Below are 23274 nucleotides of genomic sequence, written 5' to 3' on the forward strand. Positions count from 1 at the left end.
TTCACTTAAAAAACTTTATACATTATTTAGTTTATAATTACTTGTAATCAATATTGTTAGCTATTTTCTCAGATTACTTAAGATAATGAAACAGACTGGTCATGCATGTATATTCAATTAGAAATTCTGAAATTTCAAGGAATTCTAAATATGAAGAAAAACAATGCCTGAATTAGTGATATCTTTTACTGTGAGTTAGGTAAACTCCTTTCTTTCCTAAATTATTTTGTTAATCAAAACATACATGTGATTATCACAAAGGAAAGAAGTATTTCGGGTACTCTGGTTATCTGACCAAAATTTAAAGTATAGGGTGGGGGTGGGAAAAGGTATAATAGCTATCTGGCTTGACAACTGGATATATTGCATGAAACTGGATTTTTTTTTTGCTTTCAACATACATACTATACAGAGTTTCTATCCTCTATAGTAACTGATTATAGAATAAACACTTCAAGAATGGAGGAAAACAAGGCAGCAAGAGACATCGTCAATGTAGCAGGGTTCACGATAAGCAAGGTTATGAAAAACCAGACCTATATCGCTCTTTTGAAAAGAACATTCACTTTACATCTAAATAGTATTTTGTAGGACAATCAATTTAAAAACTTACAAACTGAATATTTATGAACCTAAATTTACATTCCAAATGTAAGTCATCTATAACTTGATCAGGTCAGAAACATCAAAACAGAGAATGAAATGGGAGGAAAAGATGAAGGAGAAAGGTGACGTGATAAGGAGGACTCGAGGGTCAGCAAGTATGATTTTCTTTCTTATAAGGCAAATATTAAAGCCATAGCACCTTGATAAATATAGGAAACGTCAGTGTCAGGAACAAGGATATATTCCTGAATGAAAACACATTCTTATTACTTGAAAACTCACTACTATCAACAGTTTTTACATGTCAGGATTGGACGGTACCCAGAAATCTTCAACAACCTGGAGAGTGTGTTTCAACGAGCTTGGTGCTAAGGTAACTAGACAGGCGCACATCAGCAGAAGTCACACATTCTTAGTCAAGATCAAAGCAACTTTTATGAAATCAGTTTTAAATCAATGTCAAGGTCTGTTGTTTTCAAATCTACTTCACCACCACATCTTAACTGCTTTGCTAAAATATTCCCTTGTCATGTGTAAAATCCACCACTGAATTTTCTAAATCATTAAGGAAGTAATGTCAAATAGGACCATTGATATGAGCAAGTAACCCTCTTGCAGAAGTGATTCTCATCTTTACATTTCAAAAGAAAACACAGACGTAAAAATAACCACAGGTACTGGTCAGCTACGTAGGCAATGACACACGAACCAAGTAATTAAATTATCTTTAAACTATAGTAACTGTCTGTCTAAACGGCACTGTATAAAATAAACAGTTTAATTTTTACTGAGCAATCGATACACTAAAAAATGAGTAACAGTTAATGATATAGGTAAGTCTTACTCCAAGACACTTAATATTTAACAAAGATAATTTTAACTATAGCCACTTTATTATAAACAGATCTATCTAGACTAAAAATATCTGATGAGATCTTTTCATTTGAAAAATGTTAAGATAATTTCAAATTACCGGGCTTTTGAGGAAACAAGTAACAAACTTTCCACTCCTATAAGAATTTTTTTTCTGAGCACTGATTATCCAAACAGCAGGAATTCTTCAAATCAAAATAAATTCAAATTGAATAAATTCAAATACATTCAAAATAAGTTCAAATTTATTATTAGGAAATTTTTAGAAGTTATTTAAATTATTAAAAACAAAACTTCAGTAGGTGACCTGACTGAGAACTGAAAGCTATAAACGTTATTTCCTTAAAAGAAACACCTGTACCAGAGAGGGCTTTTTTTTTTTTTTAATATATTATGCCCTTTCCTTCCATGGTTTGATATGTATAAATTCTGTCCTTTAGCTGGCAGAGGGCAACTTAGAGCAATGACCTAAATATAGATAGGCTTGCTGCCGCTACAGCTGTCAGAGTGGGTCAGTGGCATTGTTAAAGGATGTTTTCAAGTTAGAAGTGAGAAATCAGACTCCCTTCCCTATCCTCTGAAAGACACCAGCTCATCACACCTACAAAAGGAGCTGAAATGTTATGTAATTAAGCTCTGAAAACATTCGAAGCTTAAATGATTTTACTAATCCTAATTGGTTGTCACCCTGCTTATTTAACTTATATGCAGAGTACATCATGAGGAACGCTGGGCTGGAAGAAGCACAAGCTGGAATCAAGATTGCTGGGAGAAATATCAATAACCTCAGAAATATCAATAACCTGCAGATGACACCACCCTTATGGCAGAAAGTGAATAGGAACTAAAAAGCCTCTTGATGAAAGTAAAAGAGGAGAGTGACAAGGTTGGCTTAAAGCTCAACATTCAGAAAACTAAGATCATGGCATCTGGTCCCATCACTTCATGGGAAATAGATGAGCAAACAGTGGAAACAGTGTCAGACTTTATTTTTTTGGGCTCCAAAATCACAGCAGATAATGATTGCAGCCATGAAATTGAAAGACGCTTACTCCTTGGAAGGAACGTTATGAACAACCTAGATAGCATATTAAAAAGCAGAGACATTACTTGGCCAACAAAGGTCTGTCTAGTCAAGGCTATGGTTTTTCCAGTGGTCATGTATGGATGTGAGAGTTGGACTGTGAAGAAAGCTGAGCGCCGAAGAATTGATGCTTTTGAACTGTGGTGTTGGAGAAGAATCTTCAGAGTCCCTTGGACTGCAAGGAGATCCAACCAGTCCATCCTAAAGGAGATCAGCCCTGGGTGTTCATTGGAAGGACTGATGCTAAAGCTGAAACTCCAATACTTTGGCCACCTCATGCGAAGAGTTGACTCACTGGAAAAGACCCTGATGCTGGGAGGGATTGGGGGCAGGAGGAAGGGGACGACAGAGGATGAGATGGCTGGATGTCATCACCGACTTGATGGACATGAGTTTGGGTAAACTCCAGGAGGGGGTGATGGACAGGGTAGCCTGGCGTGCTGTGATTCATGGGGTTGCAAAGAGTTGGACATGACTGAGCGACTGAACTGAACTGAAATGGTTCTATTTTTTTTAATGTTTTTTTTCATACCACAAGCCACAGTTTGGCAAGTGCTCAAAGAATGAATTAATAAATTAATACAGACACAATCAGTGAAAGCAACTTGGAAAATATAAATGACAATTACACACTATAAAGTAGTTATGTTCAAAATTGTGGTGACATATGCATTTCCAAAGACTTATGCAGTAAAAGTATGTTTATTTTAGCTCCAGAACTGCTATGTATTTCTAAAACTCAAATGCTCACTCTTGAAAGCAACTGACCAAAAATCAACTATTCCTTGTATGTAAAACACTGATATTCGTCTTTTAACTTTTCTAATATTGTGAAAAATTTCAAAACAGGAAAGTTGAAAGAATATTACTGTGAAGACCCACATGCACACCACCCAGAGTCTACTGCTCACATTTTACTACATGAACATGATCACACATTGGTCTCTCTCCACCCACCCACGCTATTAAGTGATTTTTTTTTTTGACCAAGCTGTGCGGTATGCAGAACAAGGGATGAAACCCATGCCCGCCCAGTAGTGGAAGCTCAGACTGTTAACCACTGGACTGCCAGGGGAGTCCCTAAACGATACTTTTCAAAATTAGCTACAGATAACGCTACTTATTACCTCTAAAACACTTTGGTATGCGTATCATTAACTAAGGTTCAATATTAGCTTGGTTTGTAACCCTCGGACTGCAAGGAGGTCCAACCAGTCCATTCTAAGGGAGATCAACCCTGGTGTTCATTGGAGGGACTGATGCTAAAGCTGGAACTCCAATACTTCGGCCACCTCATGCGACGAGCTGACTCACTGGAAAAGACTCTGATGCTGGGAGGGATTGGGGGTGGGAGGAGACGGGGACAACAGAGAATGAGATGGCTGGATGGCATCACCGACTCAATGGACATGAGTCTGAGTGAACTCCGGAGTTGGTGATGGACAGGGAGGCCTGGCGTGCTGTGATTCACGGGGTCGCAAAGAGTCAGACATGATTGAGCGACTGAACTGTACTGTACTATAAGGGAACATTTACATGCAATGAGGCCTATGAAATCTTAAATGTACCACTTGATGAGTTTTGACTAATTCTTATTCATATAACCCAAAGCTGTCAAAATACAGGCCATTTCCACGATACCAGAAAGTTCCCCCATGCCTTTTTATCAATCCCTCCTCCCAGAGACAATAACTGTCCTGTTTTCTACCCCCAACTATAGTCTGGCACCCCATTACAATTTGTCTGTTCTAAAACTTTATATAAGTGGGAACAGTGAACAAATTCTTGTGTAACCCTTTTACTCAGCATAGTACTTTTAAGACTTACCTGTGTATGTACCGGTAACTCATTCCTTTTTATTGCTGAATGCTCTGTGCTACCAACAGTATTAATATAGTGCAACCCAAAATACCAGGTAGGGGTTTTGATTTGACTTCCTACCTTCATATTGACATCGGCCCCATTGCCTACTAGAAGCTCTAAACACAATGCTCCGTGTGTAGATGCAGCAGCAAAGTGCAAAGGAGTAAACCCTTTTTCATTCTTTTGATTTACATTAGCACCAGAGTCTATCAGTTCATTCACGACAACATCCTGTCCATTGTAGCAGGCTACGTGAAGAGGTGTATTTCCATAGGCGTTTGGTTCATTCATCTATCGGAAGACAAAAATGTCAATGTTAATGCAGTCTTAATAATTATTAGTGTTGTGAGCTACCTTAACAACATTGTGGTTGAAATCAAATTATTAAAGTGAGAAACAGGGATAAATAATACAGATAAGGCTTATAATTTTAAACTTATTTTTAAAAAAATGAACATAACTACAGCATTTTGGTGTCAAATGGATTTTGTACCATCAGCAAATATAATTCATATAGACAATGTCTATTTCAAGACAAAACTGAATGATTCCAAGAGATATTTTAGGAAAATGAAAACAAATATTTTAAAAAGCATTCTAGATAAGAAACAATTATAGCATTAACTCTAAGAATCATGAAAAATGAACACAAACTGAAAATTGACATATATTGAAAAACACACATATTTTTTCCTGGTTCATTTACAGTGACCAAAGATGAAAGTTGGTTTTTAGTAGACAGCAAGATTTTAAAAAAATAAGTGACATCCTTTCCTATTTATTTAACTCATTTTTGCAACAAACTTAGGCTCTAGGTATTTTCCAGCCTACATACTGATATACTGATATGTTACCAAAACGAATATGCTCTAAACAATATAATCAATACTGAGAAATAATTCATGTAACTCCAGTTTATCTTTCTATTCCTTAAAAAATAGATTAGTATTTTCAAGTTTACACAGCTTTCCTTTAATAAAGAATTTGCCGTTGCCCCTGTCCTCTGGGAGGTAGCCCACGGCACACCTGATAGGCGTGTCCGTGTCCAGGGTGGGAGCTGGCTGCCCCGCACCTGACAGCAGGATGAGCACAGTGACAGTCTTCAGGGGGCAGGGCCACAGAAAACAGCCATGTGATCTGGGGGAAGGGCTTTGGACCACTTAGTCTTAGTGGACTGAAATCAATCACAGGAGCAATTCTGATCAATCATGCCTATGTAGTGGAATCTCAACAAAACTCTGATAACAAATCTCAGGGGGGCTTCTCTGGTTGGCCATACTGCGTGCGTATGTCACACTCTGATGCCGGGAGATTAGAGTCCTAACTCTGCAGGGAGAGGCCAACGGGAGCTTTGTGTTTAGAATACTTGTGTGTCTCTTCCTTTGGCTGATCTTAATTTCTGTGTTACCTATGTAATAAATCATTACTGAGTATAATAGTGCTCAGTGAGTTTCTGGAGTCCTTCTAGTGAATTATCAAAGCTGAAGGTAGCTCTGTGCCCTCTAACCTTGTGGTTGGGCTCAATTTATCACAACTTTAATATTTTCCTTTCTCAGATCCCCAGTAACAGAAATTAGAGGAACTGAAAAAGCCACACGTAACTTTAGTCAAATCATCTAGATTTCATTACCAAAAGCTGGCAACCTAAAATAGATTCTCCCTTGGAGCTCTCAGAACTTTGAGAGATTACGTTTATGGCCTTCAGTCACACACTTCATGGCCATTTGTTATGGCAGCTCTTAGAAGCTGAGTCATGCAATCAGAGGCCATGGGGCACTAAGTGGCTCAAAGTCTGACCACTGTTTTTGAAGAACACTCTCAGCAGAGTTTATTTTGCTGCCAATAAAATATGCTTTAAAAATTGTCCCAGAACAGACTTGAAACAGTGACCAGAAGTAAGCTGTCTCATTTATCTAGATCAAGGGTCTCTTGGGCATTATAATCTCTGTCCTGAAACAGAGCTATAGGAACTGCTGAGTTGAAAAAAAAACCTTTCATCTGTTTGCACTCTACAAGATTCTACCTAGCTGTGTTTGGCTTTCTGATCCCTATCTTTCAAAAATTAAATGCTGCACGTAGTACTTAAATTAATAAATAGTTCAACCAGATCATCAACTATCTTTCTGTCTTTGCAGATGATCTAAACTACCTCCCTGTCTCCTGGTTGTTTTAAATCAATAGCTTAGTGGTAAACAATCTGCCTGCAGGAGACACAGGTTCAATCCCTGGATTGGGACGATCCCCTGGAGAAGGAAATGGCAACCCACTTCAGTATTCCTGGGAAATCCCATGGACAGAGGACCCTGGTGGTCTACAGTCTATGGGATCGTGAAAGAGTCGGACACGACTTAGCAACTAAACAACAAATAATCTGTGTTTTAAAGAACCAGATGAGCTTGTTAGACCTGTACCTAAAATAAGAGTAGATCTACTAAGTCAAAGTTGCTCAGTCATGTCCAATTCTTTGCAATCCCATGGACTATACAGTCCATGGAATTCTTCAGACCAGAATACTGGAGTGGGTAACCGTTCCCTTCTCCACGGGATCTTCCCAACATAGGGATTGAACCCAGGTCTCCTGAACTGCAGGCAGGTTCTTTACCAGCTGAGCCACCAGGGAAGCCCTCAATCTACTAAGGGTGGGGTGTAACACACGTGTGCGCAAAGGATGGACTGTGGGAGCTCCAGGTATTCTTGGCTGTCCCAGTTCTACTATCAAAGATATTCAGATGAAGGAAGCAACCCCTCCCTAAGCAAACAGATCCATATAGTAAGGAACACTTGAAGCTGATGGGCCAGAAGCCTCTAGTTTCCCTGCCTACTTCTGGCCAATACACTGTAATATGAACAGCTACAGTAATTTAAAGGAAATATTAAACAAACTGGGCAAATACTACTAACAACAACCAAGCCACTTAGGAAAATAATTCAAGTATGTTTGATCTGCTGGTTTACACAGTTGAAATGAAGCTACAGGGGGCTAGAATGTGATGGAAGAGGAAAACCTGTCAATCAATTATTCATCTTTGGAAAGTATTCTACCCCTTAACACATTTGACTAGCTTCCTGTCTTGGTCAGACATCAGCAGACTGCGTATTATGTAAAGGAGTATAAACATAACACTATTAAAAGACAGAAACGGACTGTAAGAGAACACTGTTTAAATCTGAAAGAACTTCCACCGACACTGAAATCACACACACACACACAACACTCCATTCTTCCTCCTGCTTAGTCTGTACACCTACATCAACCCCAAGATCGAGAAGGTACTTGACTACGCTGATCATCCCGCTGGAGGCTGCTGCGTGCAGAGGCGTGTAAGACTTCTTGTCCTTGCATGTCACCTCAGCTCCGTGTGCCACAAGTAATTTCACTACTTCAATGTGACCTGAAAATGTGTTTATGAAGAAAAAATCAAGCAGAGAGCATATGGAAAATATGAAATACAATACTATCCTGAATATCTTTAAAGACAGGTAAAAATACAAATTAACTAGACAATGCTCGACAAGTCACCAATTAATTGTGCTATAACCAGAGAGTGGACACAGGAGAACATAAGAATTCAGGATAATTTTGATAAGTGTCGATAGGTGCAACAAACAGCTGGAAATAATACATTTAATTATCTTATCCAGTGATGACCCTGCAATCCTCCTTCCCCTTGAGCATGTCTCCAAGGTTGTTTTTAACACACTCTCACGTTACTAAGCTAGCTTTGTATGTCTAATATAAGACATTAGCTTATGTTTGCAAGCTTTAGTGGAATCTTCTACTCAGAAATCTGGGAGTGAATTGGGCATATTTCTTAAAAATGTCAGGTCTTTGGAACATTAAGCTAGAAACTGCTTCCACCAGCTGTCCTTAACCACCTTAGTGTGTTACTCACCCACGCTGATTCCCAAATCTCAGTGGTCTAAACAATTAGTGTTTTCTCATTAGCATTATGATAGCTTGTCAAGAGGGCTCTGCTCAGTCCCTCAAGGATCCAGACACATGGAGCGGACACAATCTTGAAGGCAGCTGGTCACTGTGCCAAGAAAGGGGACTACAGAGCTTCACACCATCGATCAAATGCTCTGGTCCAGAGGCCATGCTGCTTTCATTAGTCAGAACTAGTCTCAGGCTCCCCACAACCATGCAAGGAGGCCAGGAAGGGGGACCTGTATCTGAAAGGTGACAGAACCACTAGTCTCCTTTCCTGTCTCCTCACATCTTATCAGATTAGGTTATACAGTGCTTTCTCCTCCTCCCCAAAGCTTTTCCACCACTGCGCCTTTGTTCATGAAACTGATTTCTTCATTGTACAGAATGTTCTGCTTGGATGTTTCTTTCTAATCACTGCAATTAATCCATGAAGAAGGCCATGTCAGTTCCTATCTTCCTTAGAAGTCTTATAAATAAGCCTTCTTAAGGCTTCCAGTTCCCTAGAATTACATGGCCAAAAGCACCCTCTACCTGCAAATACTATCTAATAAGCATATAATACCTTGTGATGTTTCTTATACTTGAATCATTATTTAACTAACACTTTGATTACTTTTATGTATTAGGTTCCCAAATATGGATCTTTAAAGGAAAATGTCACAGGCTCTTATTTTCTCCTTCATGGTATACTTCAAACAAAACAGACACCCAATAAACATCTGTTGCATTAAACAAGTTGTTCATGATGTCATTTTTAATATGTCTTTATAAGAAAGGAGTATATAAAGTTAATAACTATAAATATGAGATTTTCAAACACAGGACCCCACTCTCCTGAAAAAAGGATACTATAAGATGTATAAAGAATCAAGTATATTTGGTTGCTTATAAATTATCAATTAAAGTGGATACTTTCAGACATTTTTCCCATCTTTATATGAAAAATATCTACTATATTTTTAGGAAAGGAAAAATCAAAAGAATATCTATTGAATCATTAGATGTCAAAGTAAATGTGACTATCATATAAGAGCAGTAGCTGGTACAAAAGCTCTCTCAAGACAGACATGTTACTTCTCTGACCTATGGCTCTAGAAAAAACAACTACTGGGGTTTGTCATAATGTGTTAAAAATCAGGACCTATAATACCCGGGAGGGTCACACATAAATGGAGCTTATTTAAACCAGGCAAATGCATATTATTCACTAATAGGCCAAAGAGAAACAAATTCTTCTGATTTTTAAGAGTGGAAGACCCATTACACAAACATACAAAAAAACTGTTCAAAATCTATATATCACTCTAAGTAAATGATGCATATCATATTAACTGTAGATCCCAGGAAGTGTGAACTTTTTCTGACGTTGATAAAAACCTATTTTTAAAAGGTGTAATGCATAAGCAAATTTACTATCTTAAAATTGACAAATATTTACTTAAGCACATTTCTGAGATATGCATAAATTCCTTTAATGGACCACTGAAAACATGAAGAAGAGGTCTTTCCATAGTCAGTTTGGTGTGACTTATTTAAAAGAAAAAAGGCAAGAGAGTTCTAGAGTGAAATAAATATAGTGTTCTAGCTAGGCAGACCCTAGTCAGAATATGTATGTGTTTTTCTTATCACTATATAAAATGATGGTACCCAAGGGGACTAGATTTCATTCAATTTATTTGAGTGTATTTTCAGAAGATAGCGTTCAGTAGATAAGCATGGCATATTTAATTCTGTAATCAATAACAGTATTCTTTAAAAATAATTATATCCAAGCAATGTAAGCTTGGTAAGTATAATCATTATTCTTCAGGAATTTGGAAAATTCTCTGTATTTTTCTTTCGTTCATGAATGTATAAATAAAATGAGCTATGTTTCTTTTTTTCCCCAATTATTACAGGAGTATAGTTGGTTTAAAATGTGTTAGTTTCTACTACACAGCAAAGTGAGTTAGCTACACATATACATATATCCACCCTTTTTTAGATCCTTTCCCCATACAGGTCATTACAGAGTACTGAGTAGAGTTCCCTGTGCTGTACAGTAGGTCTGCTTATTTTTATGGAAAGAAAAGGAGCAGAAAAAAAAAAAAAAAAACACCAAAACCGAACACCATTTCATATCAACTCAAATTATGAACTGCTTTTAGAAGAAGTAATGTAACGAACTGCTTACTAAGGTAATTAACCTTTATTTAGTACCCTCTCTCTCAGAGTCATCACAGTAAGGCGACTGAATTTTGTTAAAAGCACTGTGCAACAGAAAAGATGAGTGAGTAAATGGGATCTTGATGAAGGTTCACAGTAGGAGCAAACACAGGGGAGGGAGGGGGAAATGGTCAACTCATTTGGGGTGAGGATGGAGCCGAGAATTCAGACTATTTAGTCATAGCATGAGGGTAAGAGGTAGAGCTTAAAGAGAAAAGCAGTCTCAGCCAGGAGACAGCAGGCAAAGAAGGAAGCCTGGGAGAAATAAATTACAAGAATACATGTGATTCTAACGTTTCCTGGGCTAACACTGACAGAGTCTCTGAGGGTGACAGTGATGTGGACTTCAAGCCTATCTAATAGACCAGGTAATAAATAGCTCCCTACTTTCATATATTTAGCTCCTTTTAATTCTGAACATCTAAAACAAATGAACACTTTTTGAAATTGGGTGTAAATACTCTTCTTTCTCCAAGCTTAAAGAAAGGAAGAGACAAGGAAAGAAAAATATTAACCTCTGAATGTTTATGCTCAAAAATTAAATGGACTGTGAGGCACAAAAAATCTGCAATCAGCCTAAAAAAATGACATTTAGCAGATCAAGGAAAACAAAGTCATCCAAGGACCCTGGGATACACACACACCCAATTAGAGGCAACCCACAAAATTCTGTGGCCTTTAATTTTATGAGAACTGCTGTTTAGCCAAGCCTAACTCTTTGAAGATAAAAAGCCTAATGTTCTCTACTTAATGTGTGAAACTTTTATTATAAGTTATATAGTTTAAAATTAGACTAGTTATTCCTAAACTGTCTTTAAGAATAAGCTACTCTAGAGTATTCAGAAAAATCCCTAAGACTTTAATACAGAAAACCTACGGCTGTGAAGAGACAGCAAGACACTGCAGACTTGCTTCTGGATGGTTTACCTGCGATTAACAGAAGGAAACTGCCCAGGACATAACTAGAGGCACACCTTCGGTGTGAGAGAGACACCAGCAGCTCCAGAGCTACTTCCACGATAGGCAAAGATCTTCCTGGACTTGGCGTTATTGACAAATTGCTTTGAGTTCATTTGGTTTCCTACATTTTTCTATTTTACAATTTTATACAGTAATTTCAAATCAATAATCTTCCATCAATCTTCTAGTTTTAAGAGAGAACTAGGACAAAAGCGAAAGCAGGAAGTAATGGGAATAGGCCATGCCTGTGTGAAGAGGTGCTAGACTGCCTTTGTGGTCAGCATGAGCAGTACTCCAGTGTGAGAGGGAAGAGGCCAGCATGACACAACAGCTCCATCAGTCCATGTGACTTTCCCTAAGCAAGACACAGAATAGTAGCAGCAGAATGGACTTCTGGGAGGAAGAGAAAAAGTCCTCAGCTCCATGGCTGCAAAGGGAGGAGATCCTTAACTCTACTTTACGATGCCTCCATCCACGACTTCCTTCCCGAGGCACAGCCAAGCCCTGCAGGACTTGCAGAGTTCGGGGCAGGCTGAGACTCCCTTCAGCCTGCACAGTCTCAGCACCTACAAGCCAGCACCTTTTCTGCTCTTTCCTAAGTACCCTGAGGAAGGCTGACGCTTCTCCTCCCTGGCTGTCCAAGTCACCTCGAGAACCCATTAATGCTTTGGTAGTGCTCTGCTCTCAGAGAAGGCAATGGCAAGCCACTCCAGTACTATTGCCTAGAAAATCCCATGGATGGAGGAGCCTGGTAGGCTGCAGTCCGTGGGGTCGCTAAGGGTCGGACATGACTGAGCGACTTCACTTTCACTTTTCACTTTCCACTTTCACACATTGGAGAAGGAAATGGCAACCCACTCCAGTGTTCTTGCCTGGAGAATCCCAGGGACAGGGGAGTCTGGTGGGCTTCCGTCTATGGGGTCACACAGAGTCGGACACGACTGAAGTGACTTAGTAGCAGTAGCAGTGCTCTGCTCATGGAGTGACATAGGTCTTAAGTGGTCTGCCCCAGGACCATTTCCCCATGAACTCTATTTCAGACAGCAGATTTTGGAGATCCTAAGACTTTTCAAGGATTCTAGCCCCTTTCTAGCTGTGCAGTGCAGTTTGTGGGATCTAAGTTCCCCGACCTGGGACTGAAAATATGCTCTTGGCTGTGAAAATGCAGTCCTAACCACTGGACCACCAGGGAATTCCCTCAAGAATGTTAAAAGCAGAAAAGTTGGTATCCACACCTCAGTTTCTTTCTGTGAAATTACTGTGGTAGAAATCAAACATGATATGCCTATTTAATCCAGTGCTTGGCCCAATAAGTTTTCAAAAAAAATTGTTTATTTTTGGCTGCATTAGGTCTTCATTGCTTGCTCAGGCTTTTTTCTAGCTGTGGTGAGCAGCGGCGACTCTTGAGCTGTGGTGCACGGGCTTCCCACTGTGGCAGCTTTTCTTGCTGTTGAGCATGGGCTCCAGGAGTTACAGCGCACGGGCTCAGGAGCTGTGCTGCATGGCCTTAGTTGCCCTGCAGCACGTGGGATCTTCCTGGACCAGGGCTGCAATCTACATCCCCTGCATTGGCAGGCAGGCAGGTTCTTATCCACTGCACCACCAGGGAAATCCGGTAACAGGCTTTCTAATACATCTTCACAACTTCTACCTTAATATCCCCATACAAACAAAGATGTGTTCAGGATGGGTATGAGAATGAACTTTTAGTAAACACCAATCTAAACTCTGTACCCCAGGCTTCTATCTAGGATGTCTCTCCCTTTAAAGGTAAACAGAAATAATTTGAAACAGCTTTCAAGAGAAAGGGGGAGAAGGCACTGGCGACCCACTCCAGTACTCTTGCCTGGAAAATCCCATGGATGGAGGAGCCTGGTGGGCTGCCATCCATGGGGTCGCTAAGAGTTGGACACGACTGAGCAACTTCACTTTCATTTTTCACTTTCCTGCATTGGAGAAGGAAATAGCAACCCACTCCAGTGTTCTCGCCTGGAGAATCCCAGAACGGGGGAGCCTGGTGACTGCTGTCTATGGGGCCGCACAGAGTCCGACACAACTGACGCGACTCAGCAGCAGCAGCAGCAAGAGAACTGGACCCAAGGTACTCCTGTCCTTGCTAGCCTCTCCCACTGCAAAGCTGGTTTCATTTGGGCAGCAAACTGAGACATAACTTCTCACTATCCTAAAAGACATGCTATACAAATGCAAGAATGACAACGTCCAACTTTTCCTTAACACTTAATATCAAAAAATAAATTAAAAAAAATACGTACCCATATATGCTGCCCAGTGGATAGCACGTCTATCTTTCTTGTCAAAAGCATTAATATTGGCACCTCTAGACAAGAGTAATTTGACCATCTGGAATAAAAATAAACATAGTTTCATCAAAAATTGAGAAGCAGAACTGTTCAAGAATATCCATCATGAAGACTCATCTCAAATCTCTCTGGCACTGAATTTATGCACTTGCAGAAACACCGGATTATATACTGAATACTTTAACATAATTTAATAAACAATAGGACAAGATACAACAAAAGGTTTTACTGTGGTTGTTATTGAAGTCAGGCATCAGTATCTTTTAAAGATGCCACTTTGTGTCCTAGTATTTTATGAACAACTAAGCACAAATCTGGGAAATAAAAAGGGAGAGTATTTAACAACATGTTTTATTCCTTTTTTTATAGCTCAAAGTATTATTAAAATTCAAAGTGCTTTCTGATTCCAGAAATTTCTTAAATTTAATTCAAACGCAAATGAAGTGTCCATCATATGACTGGACCTGAAGGCCACTGCAGTCTACTCAGCTCAAAACATACCAAGAGTAGTTATTTCCATTATGTCTAAACGTATTTACAATAGTTTCCCCATTGGTAAGGGCACTGCAGATGTCAAAAAGGGACTTATCTAGTGACCTGAACTGCAGTGGAGTCAAGAACTCTTTATGTTTCAAAAACCGGGAAGAAGAGTGAAAATGACACTGCAGCAAGGAGCTCTCAGCCAATGAGTCCTGGAAATGTCACTTTACTGTTTCTTTTTTAAATCAAAGTATAGTTGATTTACAATGTTTCAAGTAGACAGCAAAATGATCCAGTTAAACATACATATATATATATTTCAAATTCTTCTCCATTATAGGTATTATAGGATATTAAATGTAGTTCCTTCTGCTGTACAGTAGGACCATTTATATTTACCTCTTTGAGTTTCTGTGTCTGCAAAAAAAAAAAAAATGAAGGACTGGACGAGCTGGCCTCAAAGGCTCTTCTAACCGAGTCTCATTCTTTCCTACGTCTTCCATGTACACACAGAAGCCCCACTCTTTGCTGTAACACACCTAACATTAGCCAATGCTCATTGTATGAGATAACTACTTTTTTTTTAAACTGTTTTCTTTTGATGGCCTTCATCAACGAAATCTTGACTAAATGTCCAAAACAAACTGCAAGAAAATGTTTTCTACACTCCAGCTTCCTCTGCCACCATCTTTCTGGGAGAACAATGAAACTGCTCTGACTTCCTAGAAATTTCTTCCTTTAATGACAGAATAAACTTTGCATATTGCTTTACAGTTAGTAGTGTTGGCTGGGGCTGCATCTGATAAATTTCTAAATGTGAAAAAGTTAGATCATGAATTATGATGAAAAGAAGTCTGAGGGTTTGAAGAAGGCAAACATAAATCAACAGGAGCAAGACAGGGGAGTTTAACAATGGGGGTGGGGGCACAGAGAGTCACTGGGGGGGCAGCGTTGCCTACCTCCCCGTGGCCACTGAGAGCTGCATGATGCAGCGCAGTTCTCCCTGCCCGATCGGACACGTTCACATTGCTGAGAAGAGGGACTAAGGCCTCCGCGCACTTGACGGCTTTGTTAGCGGCCGCTGTGTGCAAAGGGGTTTGCCAGTTCTTGTCTCGCGCGTTAACATCTGCAGAGTGCTTCAACAGCACCTGAACTGCTTCCTGAAACACACGAAGATATACGTTACATAAGACAAATGACTTAACAGCTTTAGAAACTGTACATGCAAGATGGAAAAACAATTTCTTGAGGAAATAAAAAGTTTGGTAGAACCTGCTATAAACAAGCCAGAAAACAAAATACCTTGAACTAAAGGCAGTACTCAGAGCCATGCAAGATACAGCAAGATAAAATATTCCCTTTGTTCATCCTCCAACTGAGGCATAGCCATCAATCTCTATCCATCAAAATGTACAAGAAGAAATACTGACGAATATTCTTCAAAAACATTCATCACTACTCTTGCTTTTCTAGATGGTGAGATACAATTAATTTATAATTTCAAAGTTTTAAAAATTAGATTTATCACTTTGCCATTAAATAAAAAATATTTAAAACATACTATTTCCCAAGGTATTACACATGCTATATTTTACAAAATGAAAAAACCACTAGGATCTAGTTCGAGAGAGAGAGAGAGCACGCGAGGGTGGAGGGAAGAAAGGAAGTCTTTGCCGTGATTCTACCTTGTGGGAAAGTTGGTGTTAACAAGTCAAACTAACAGTTTACTACTCAAAGTGATTGGTCTCCCAGAACACAAGGAAAATGTCACAACACATCCATAAACTGGACTCATGGCAAAATCAAAAGGAATCCAGTAAGCCATCAATATTAAGCCGTATAGTCAGAACTAAACATAGCAAAAATCTTCTCCTTGCAGGGACAATCCTATTTTTGGCAGATGAGTGACAAACTATACACAAAATGAAAAAGGCCAGAAGCAAATTATCTCAGTTCTGTCATTTACAAGGTATAACTATTCAAGTCTAGTAAAACTGAGCCCCGGTCTTCTGATCAGTAAAGGGGCAAACTAGCACCTGCCCAGCACTCCTTTCAAGACTGCTATCAAGCGAAAAAAAGCTAATGGACACAGTGTTCAAAAAATTAAAATAACTGTAACTATGCAACATAGCAGGAAACACCAAACAAAATACTATTATCCATGAATCACGTATAGCCTTTGAAATAAAAAGTAATCAGGACTGTATGAAATCTGGGAAACGGCAGAAGGCTGGAGAGATGCCCATCAATCTATCAATCTGCTAAGCAGTTAATCAAGGACATACAGAGGCCTGCCCTGTGACCTCACAACTCCATTCCAACTATTTTACCAAAGAGAAAATTTAAAAGATCCATCTGAAAATGTCATAGCAATCTTTTATTTACTCATAAGAGTCAAAAAAGAAATGTAAATGTCCACCTATAGGAAAATAGATAAAACTGTTGTATATATATATACAGGTAAAAACACTACTTCGCAATAGAAAGAAATGAACCACCAACGTACACAACCAAAAGGATGAACCGTAAATGAAGCCAAGCTGTGAGAGCATACAGTGTATGACTGCATTCGTACAAAATTCCAGAACAGGCAAAGTGACTCCACGGTGAGAGAAAGTAGAGCAGCCCCTGCCTATGGGGACAGGGGACTGACGGAAGAGGGACATGAAGGCACCGGCTGGGGTGATGGAACCATCTAAAGCTAGACCCGGAAAAAGGCTGCATAGTGTATACATCTGCCCAAACTCAAGACAACCCACTGAGAGTCTGTGTATATCTCTGTAAATTACATTTCAACTTAAAAACGGAATGCAGGGAAAATATACATATAGAGCACTAAGTACTCAGAATCGTGGAGAGCAGCGTACAAGCGCTGGCAGGACCTCTGTAACACTCTCAGGGGAGATAATTAAAAGTAACATGAAGAACTTATAATTGGGTAAACGGGGCAAATACAGCATTCTATAGATGACAGGTTTGCCTTAATTATTTCCAACTAGAATGCACAATGCACACCTCTAAGTTTCTGAAAAGTGTGTGGAATATCTATGTTCCATCAGCCATCAGCAAGAAGAGAGAAACCAAAGCTATACTTCTGTTTCACAGAAAAGCAAGAATAAATCCATTAGTGGTTGACGGTGGGTAAGATGGCACCCACCACAATGGCTAAGACTCTAGGATCAGGACGAATTAGTCTGAATCCTGAGTCCACTGCTGGGGACTTAACTGTGTACCCCCACGTTCACACAGTCAAGTCCTGCCGCCCCCCCGCCGAAGCGTATTTAGGATGGAAAGGGAGATGAGACGATAAGGGACAGGCCCTAATCTGACAGCCTGATGGCCTTCTAAGGCCAGGAAGAGAACCTCCCCCCTCCCCCTGCCTCACCAAACGTGAGGACACAGCGAGAAGGCAGGCATCGCAGGACAGGAAGAGAGGCCTTGTTGAAACTGACCCTGTTGAACCTTCCTCTGGAATGTTTAGCCTTCAGACTGTGAGAAAATACATTTCTGTTGTTTAAGCCACCCAGTTTGTGGTATTCTGTTATGGCAGGTGAAGAATACTGACATATCTACCATTTACAACTCAGAATAATATAGGCCAGTATCATATCACAACAGCAGTGACCTTTGAAAATTTGGAGAAAACTGGCTTCCCTGATGGCTCAGACGGTAAAGAATCTGCCTGCAATGCAGGAGACCCGAGTGAGGGTTTGATCCCTGGGTTAGGAAGATCCCCTGGAGAAGGAAATGGCAACCCACTCCAGTATTCTTGCCTGGAGAATCCCATGGACAGAGGAGCCTGGCAGGCTACAGTCCATGGGGTCAAAAGAGTCGGACACGACTTAGTGGCTAAACTACCACCAGAGGTACATACGTGTACACATGTGTAAGAAATGCTGCAGGTGGCCCTGACTTCAAACACACAAGTTATACCCTAGGACACTGATTTACATAGGATTATGAAATATGGGGATGGGGTGCTAACACAAGTTTAAATACTATCTGAAGAGTATTTATTCACAGCTTGGGGTCAGGCACAGTGAAAAGAAGGGCTAAGCCATTTGCAAATGAATGCAATGTTTGGGTGAACCACTAATACTTCACAGTTACCTTGATAGAACTAAAATGATAATTCTTGGGGTTATGTTAAAAAACAACAAATGCACATCCTTCAGGGGATCCAGTGTGATGTGGCTTTTTAAAAATAAATAAATAAATACACCCCCCAACATTCAGAAATCGATCTATTCAGAATACAGAACACATTTACAGAGAGCTGAACTGTACGCGACACCTGAAGAATTAGAGTCACAAACCAGCGGTGGAGAAAAGATGAGGCAGCCGGGCAACACGAGCAGGTGTGTCGCGGATGGAGAGCTGGAATGGGGGTACTTCACCGGAAGCAGTCTTTCTCAACCCAAGTGCAGGGAGGAAATTAACCCTCAAGACATCCACTGTCCATGAAGAGTTAACTTCTGTGAAAGACTAAACTTAATTTTAGGTTGAAAAGCTTAAACTTATTAGGATTAGCTTTCTAACCCACAGCTTGCCCTTAAGTTCAAGTTACATACATAATTTAAAAAAATCAGCAGTTAGGTCTCTGGGTGGAACCTGAAATCTGCCTCTAATGTTAATTATTTTAAGAATTTTTGGCCTGTTATCTCTACAAATATACAAAGTGTTCTTCCTGATAATTTAATCTGGTGAAACTTCACTAAATTTAACTCACATTCCCAAGAGTCATACCAAAAAAATAGGCACAAATGATTAACTTACCAAAAAGTTGCAATGATGGTAACGCTTATACTTAATTGCCTTTACCTAAAGAAACTTCTTTACAAGGGGGCTAGCCACAATTTCAATAATATTACCATGAATTTCAGAGTTCAAAGTATTTTGGTTAATGTCTTAGTTTCCAGAATTCTCAGATTTGCCTAAGATCACCCGGCTAGAACATGGCAGGTGATAGACACCTGAAGCCAGTCTCCTCCAGTCCAGGCCCCGCAGTTCATCAGTTGTAGCCACCAAGACCCCTGTTCCCTCCCTCCTTCTCCCAACTCAAAGGCTTACGGCCAACAGACCGCCTCTGCCACACCACAGCATTCACAGTCCCTTCCAGTCACTTTGTCCTCCACTCTTCACTTGCCCAGTTCTTGCTTTGCGTTCAAGATGTAGTTTGCGATTAGTACAGAGAATGAACAGACTTAAGAAGGATCTGGTCCCATGATGGGGAGAAGCAGCAGAAGCAACCCTCTCCATCTCTCACAATCTCAGTAACTGAAGAAAATTCTACTTTACACCATCACACCCTTTTATACTTTAAATTATTTTAAAAAATGTTTTCAACAAGAATCAAATACATTACGATGGGTATGGGTAAAAGGTGTGCTCTGAGCACAATGCATTTGTAACATACCCAATCCATTTCAGAAAGGCAGTAAAATGATGGAAAAAGAGAGGGTCCAGATATTCGTTATCATCTCTGCTACCCAACAGCTGATTGGTTTCTAGCAAATTGTTAACTACATAGTTTCTTCAAGGATTTTATGAGGGTTAGAAGATAATGACAAATATAAAAACGAATTCTCACAAAATGTCAGTTATCTTGAAGATCAAACAAAGCACTGGATTATAAATAAGAAGGAATTGTTCTTCTTCATAAGACACTTAATATATTTTAAGATTATATTTAGAACTGGCAACACAGGAGAACTAGTAGTATTTCCAAAATGAATTTTACAGTTTACCTAAACATTTCAGTTACACACTCAGAGATTACTTCCTGATCACATCCAGCAGCACCTCTGGAACAAGTCTATCATGCTACTGTGAACCAGTCAGCAGAGAAAAGCCATGATGAGGGATTTCTAAGACAGAGAGATAACTGCTGTCCTGTAGGAAGTACGAAAGGAGAGCTTTCTATTCTCTGCCCCTTCAGACTCTCCAAGAGGTCTCAGTCACAAAAGGAAAATGGAACAATTAACTTGGTTTGTACAAACTGCAAAGTAAAGTGACCAGGCTAGGTAGTTTCAGTTGCTTGTTCCTGTTTTGAAAATACAGGATCTGCACATGGGCTCACAGGCAGGCCTGCGTAATGATTTCACATACAATGTATTTACCAAGAGAAATCTCATACCTCACTACAAGATGCAACTGCTCTGTGTAAAGGTGTCAACCATTTGCTGTCTTTGGCATTAACTCTAGCTCCTGCAACAAGAAGAAAAAAATTAAGTGAAATATTTTGCATAAAATAATTTAAAATAAATAACTAGTTATATACAGTCCAAATTGGATAAACAACAATTGGAAATGTAGTACTTCATTTTTTACTTTCCGCTAATAAATTATCCTTAAATTACAAAACAAAACTATTCTTTTTAATTGATATCCAGTAAGGTATTAGCTCTTTTTATTAAAAATCAAAGAAATACCATTTTATATGTAGGCTAGAAAAGCCACCTTTATACAGAGCATATCCAAAGTGAAAATCAGACCCCACTGCAGAGTGTGTGTTAAAAACCTGATACTTAAATAAATAAATAAGAATACTCAGATATAAAATACAGATAACAAAGTCTTCTTCTTTACTAATATAAATATACATGTATAAATAATTATATAAATATAATTTATGCAATTATATAATATAAAATATTTAAACATATATATCAATTTATATAATTTTATAAATATATAAAATATTCATTACATTCTTTACTAACATAAATATAAAATATAAGACCATTCATTACAAAGTCTTCATTTCTTTACTAATGAATGTATCATGTTATATAGTAATATCAAAATAGTTCTCCAGTGATTTTTTAAAACGCTCTAATACTATAGCTATTTTATAAATGGATACAATGGCTTTAAACTTAGGGGAAAAAAATTAAGCAATAAATGAACCAACCCACGTGTCTTTCCAGGTTATACCTGAAATTCTGAGGAAGTAATCATTAAAACAAATCAACTATGTATTTTTTGCTTAAAAATTATTAAGTCAAAAGACACAAATTTTCTTTAACAGAATGGAAATACCATTCAGTAAGACAGTAAGTGTATTACATAATGTAGGGGGGAGGATTTATCACCTACGTAAAATCTGCTGACTTGCTTCTTAAATCCCTACAGAACAGAAGCAGCACAGCACGGGATCACTCTAAGCAGAAACAGCCTTGTCCCTCAGTAGTGCAGAGGACCTAGGGACAGGTCCAGCACGACAAGCAAGCCTAGCTTTACATCGAGAAGCATAACCAGCTCGTGAGAAGAGGCTTTAGGTACCTTGTCCAACCCCCAAACTTTCCAGATGATGAAACGCTGGTACAAGGAAGCGGCTCAATGCCATCAACTGCAGCAGAACCGAGGATAGAACTCAGACATCCTAAGGTCCTAATGTTTACATTCTATGTTTTGAGTGTGAGATTCTAGGTAACAATCAGGTGCAGTGACAGCCTGAATTACCAAGTTACAGCCTGAATAACCTCTAGCTATGGGTCCCTAACTGTAACAGAGGGCACGGCTCCGTGTCTGGTTGGGGAACTAAGATCTCACATGCCGTGCAGTGCAGCAAAAAAAATAAACTGACATATAACCACTGTATCTAGTACACACGGCACAAATACAGTGGAGGTAGACTTTTACAAGCCTGAATATGAGAGAAAATGAATGAAAGGCAGGTGTAGGAAGCCATCCACAAATGCAGCAGCTGAAGCCGAACTCTGTGGGCAGGGCCAACCAGCAGGACACTTAAAAGAATCCTGAGCCAGCAGGAGAGCTTTCAAGACTGCTTAAGGCAGTGGGAGAAGGGGAGTCAGCAAAATAAAAGAGCCAGGGACAGTGGAATATCCACGTAAAAAACATCTGAACAACTACCAGCCAGGTTCTTTGGAGGCCCAAATGGTGAAAACAGAGTTTCCTGACCACAATGAAGCCAGTGCTTGTTCTGGGTAAGAACACAAGCACCTGAAGGTGCAGCCCTAGACAGTGAAGGGGCGCCTTCTTCTCCCCTCCCCCCTTGGTTCTCTATAATCCCCGCACCTCTTTCTATGATTTGAAGGGCAGGTCCTGGCATTTTAGGCCTGAAGGGTAGTGACACAGACACTCAGAAGACACAAATACCCTGGAAAGACAGAGGCAGAGAATTTCTAGAGGCCTGAAGATGTCTGAGTCTCCACAAATGGGAAGGGTCACTAGTCTGACTCCAGGTATTAACTGAGAAGGCAACAGAAAGTAGCTGTCACAGTGAGGACAACCTCTATGTGCTGATAAAGATCTGAGAAATGAAAAGTGAAAACAGCAATAAGAACTGTAGAAATAATGTTCTTCGCTTTTACATAGAAAGGAAGATTTAAACATCTATATTTACATAAGGAAACCCTGGAGGAAAGCTAAGCCATCAAAAACAGTGGCTGCCTGTCTGTCTGTACTGGCAGTGGGGATGCTGAGAACTGGATGATGTGAGGGAAGCTAGGCTGCAAAAGCAGCTGCGCTGAGTTATGCACCTTTAAAGGTGTGTCCATTTTAATTTGGAAATGAACGGAAATACTATGTATTTAGAAAGTGAAAAGTACTGATGAGGAAGTAAAAAACACCCCAAGAATTTGGCTTCAAGTACAAAGAAAAAAGTTGCAAAGTAGGAAGAAGGTAAAAATAGTCTTTCTTTTGGAAATGGGTTATCAGATAGACAAGTGAACGAAGAAAATCTAATTTTTATGGTGCACTTGGCAGCCCAAAGTAAAATGTCCTGCTGGCTTCATTCTTCCATTTTAAGTAACAATAATTAATTAAATCATCTTTCTCTTTTAATAACAAAGTCAAATTTAATTTTGTCAAAAACATGAATGGTTGTAACAAATAATCCACTAGTGGCTTAATGAGGATACATCATGCTGCCATTAGCAATTAGTAGACAACCTGATAAAAATTTGGCTTGCTCTTTTTGAAGATTC

General features: G+C 39.3%; 1 protein-coding gene across 4 annotated transcripts in view; it reads right to left on the reverse strand.

Annotated features, from left to right (window-relative positions):
- Positions 1 to 23274, reverse strand: part of ANKRD28 (ankyrin repeat domain 28) — a 222136-nt gene that overhangs the window by 43244 nt on the left and 155618 nt on the right. For 3 of the 4 annotated variants that reach the window (XM_055416713.2, XM_055416703.2, XM_055416732.2), the window contains 5 exons: positions 20460 to 20530; positions 15283 to 15483; positions 13796 to 13883; positions 7676 to 7818; positions 4505 to 4717 (listed from right to left, as the gene is read on the reverse strand). In XM_055416713.2, coding sequence (XP_055272688.1) covers positions 4505 to 4717; positions 7676 to 7818; positions 13796 to 13883; positions 15283 to 15483; positions 20460 to 20530 — 716 coding nt within the window. Of the gene's footprint in view, positions 1 to 4504; positions 4718 to 7675; positions 7819 to 13795; positions 13884 to 15282; positions 15484 to 20459; positions 20531 to 21232; positions 21245 to 23274 lie in introns of all 4 variants that reach the window. The other variant, XM_088835279.1, reaches the window with a different exon arrangement.

Source organism: Moschus berezovskii, chromosome 1, assembly GCF_049115385.1.
Source record: "Moschus berezovskii isolate FMDL1 chromosome 1, NW_MosBer_1.0, whole genome shotgun sequence".
Taxonomy (NCBI): Eukaryota; Metazoa; Chordata; class Mammalia; order Artiodactyla; family Moschidae; genus Moschus; species Moschus berezovskii.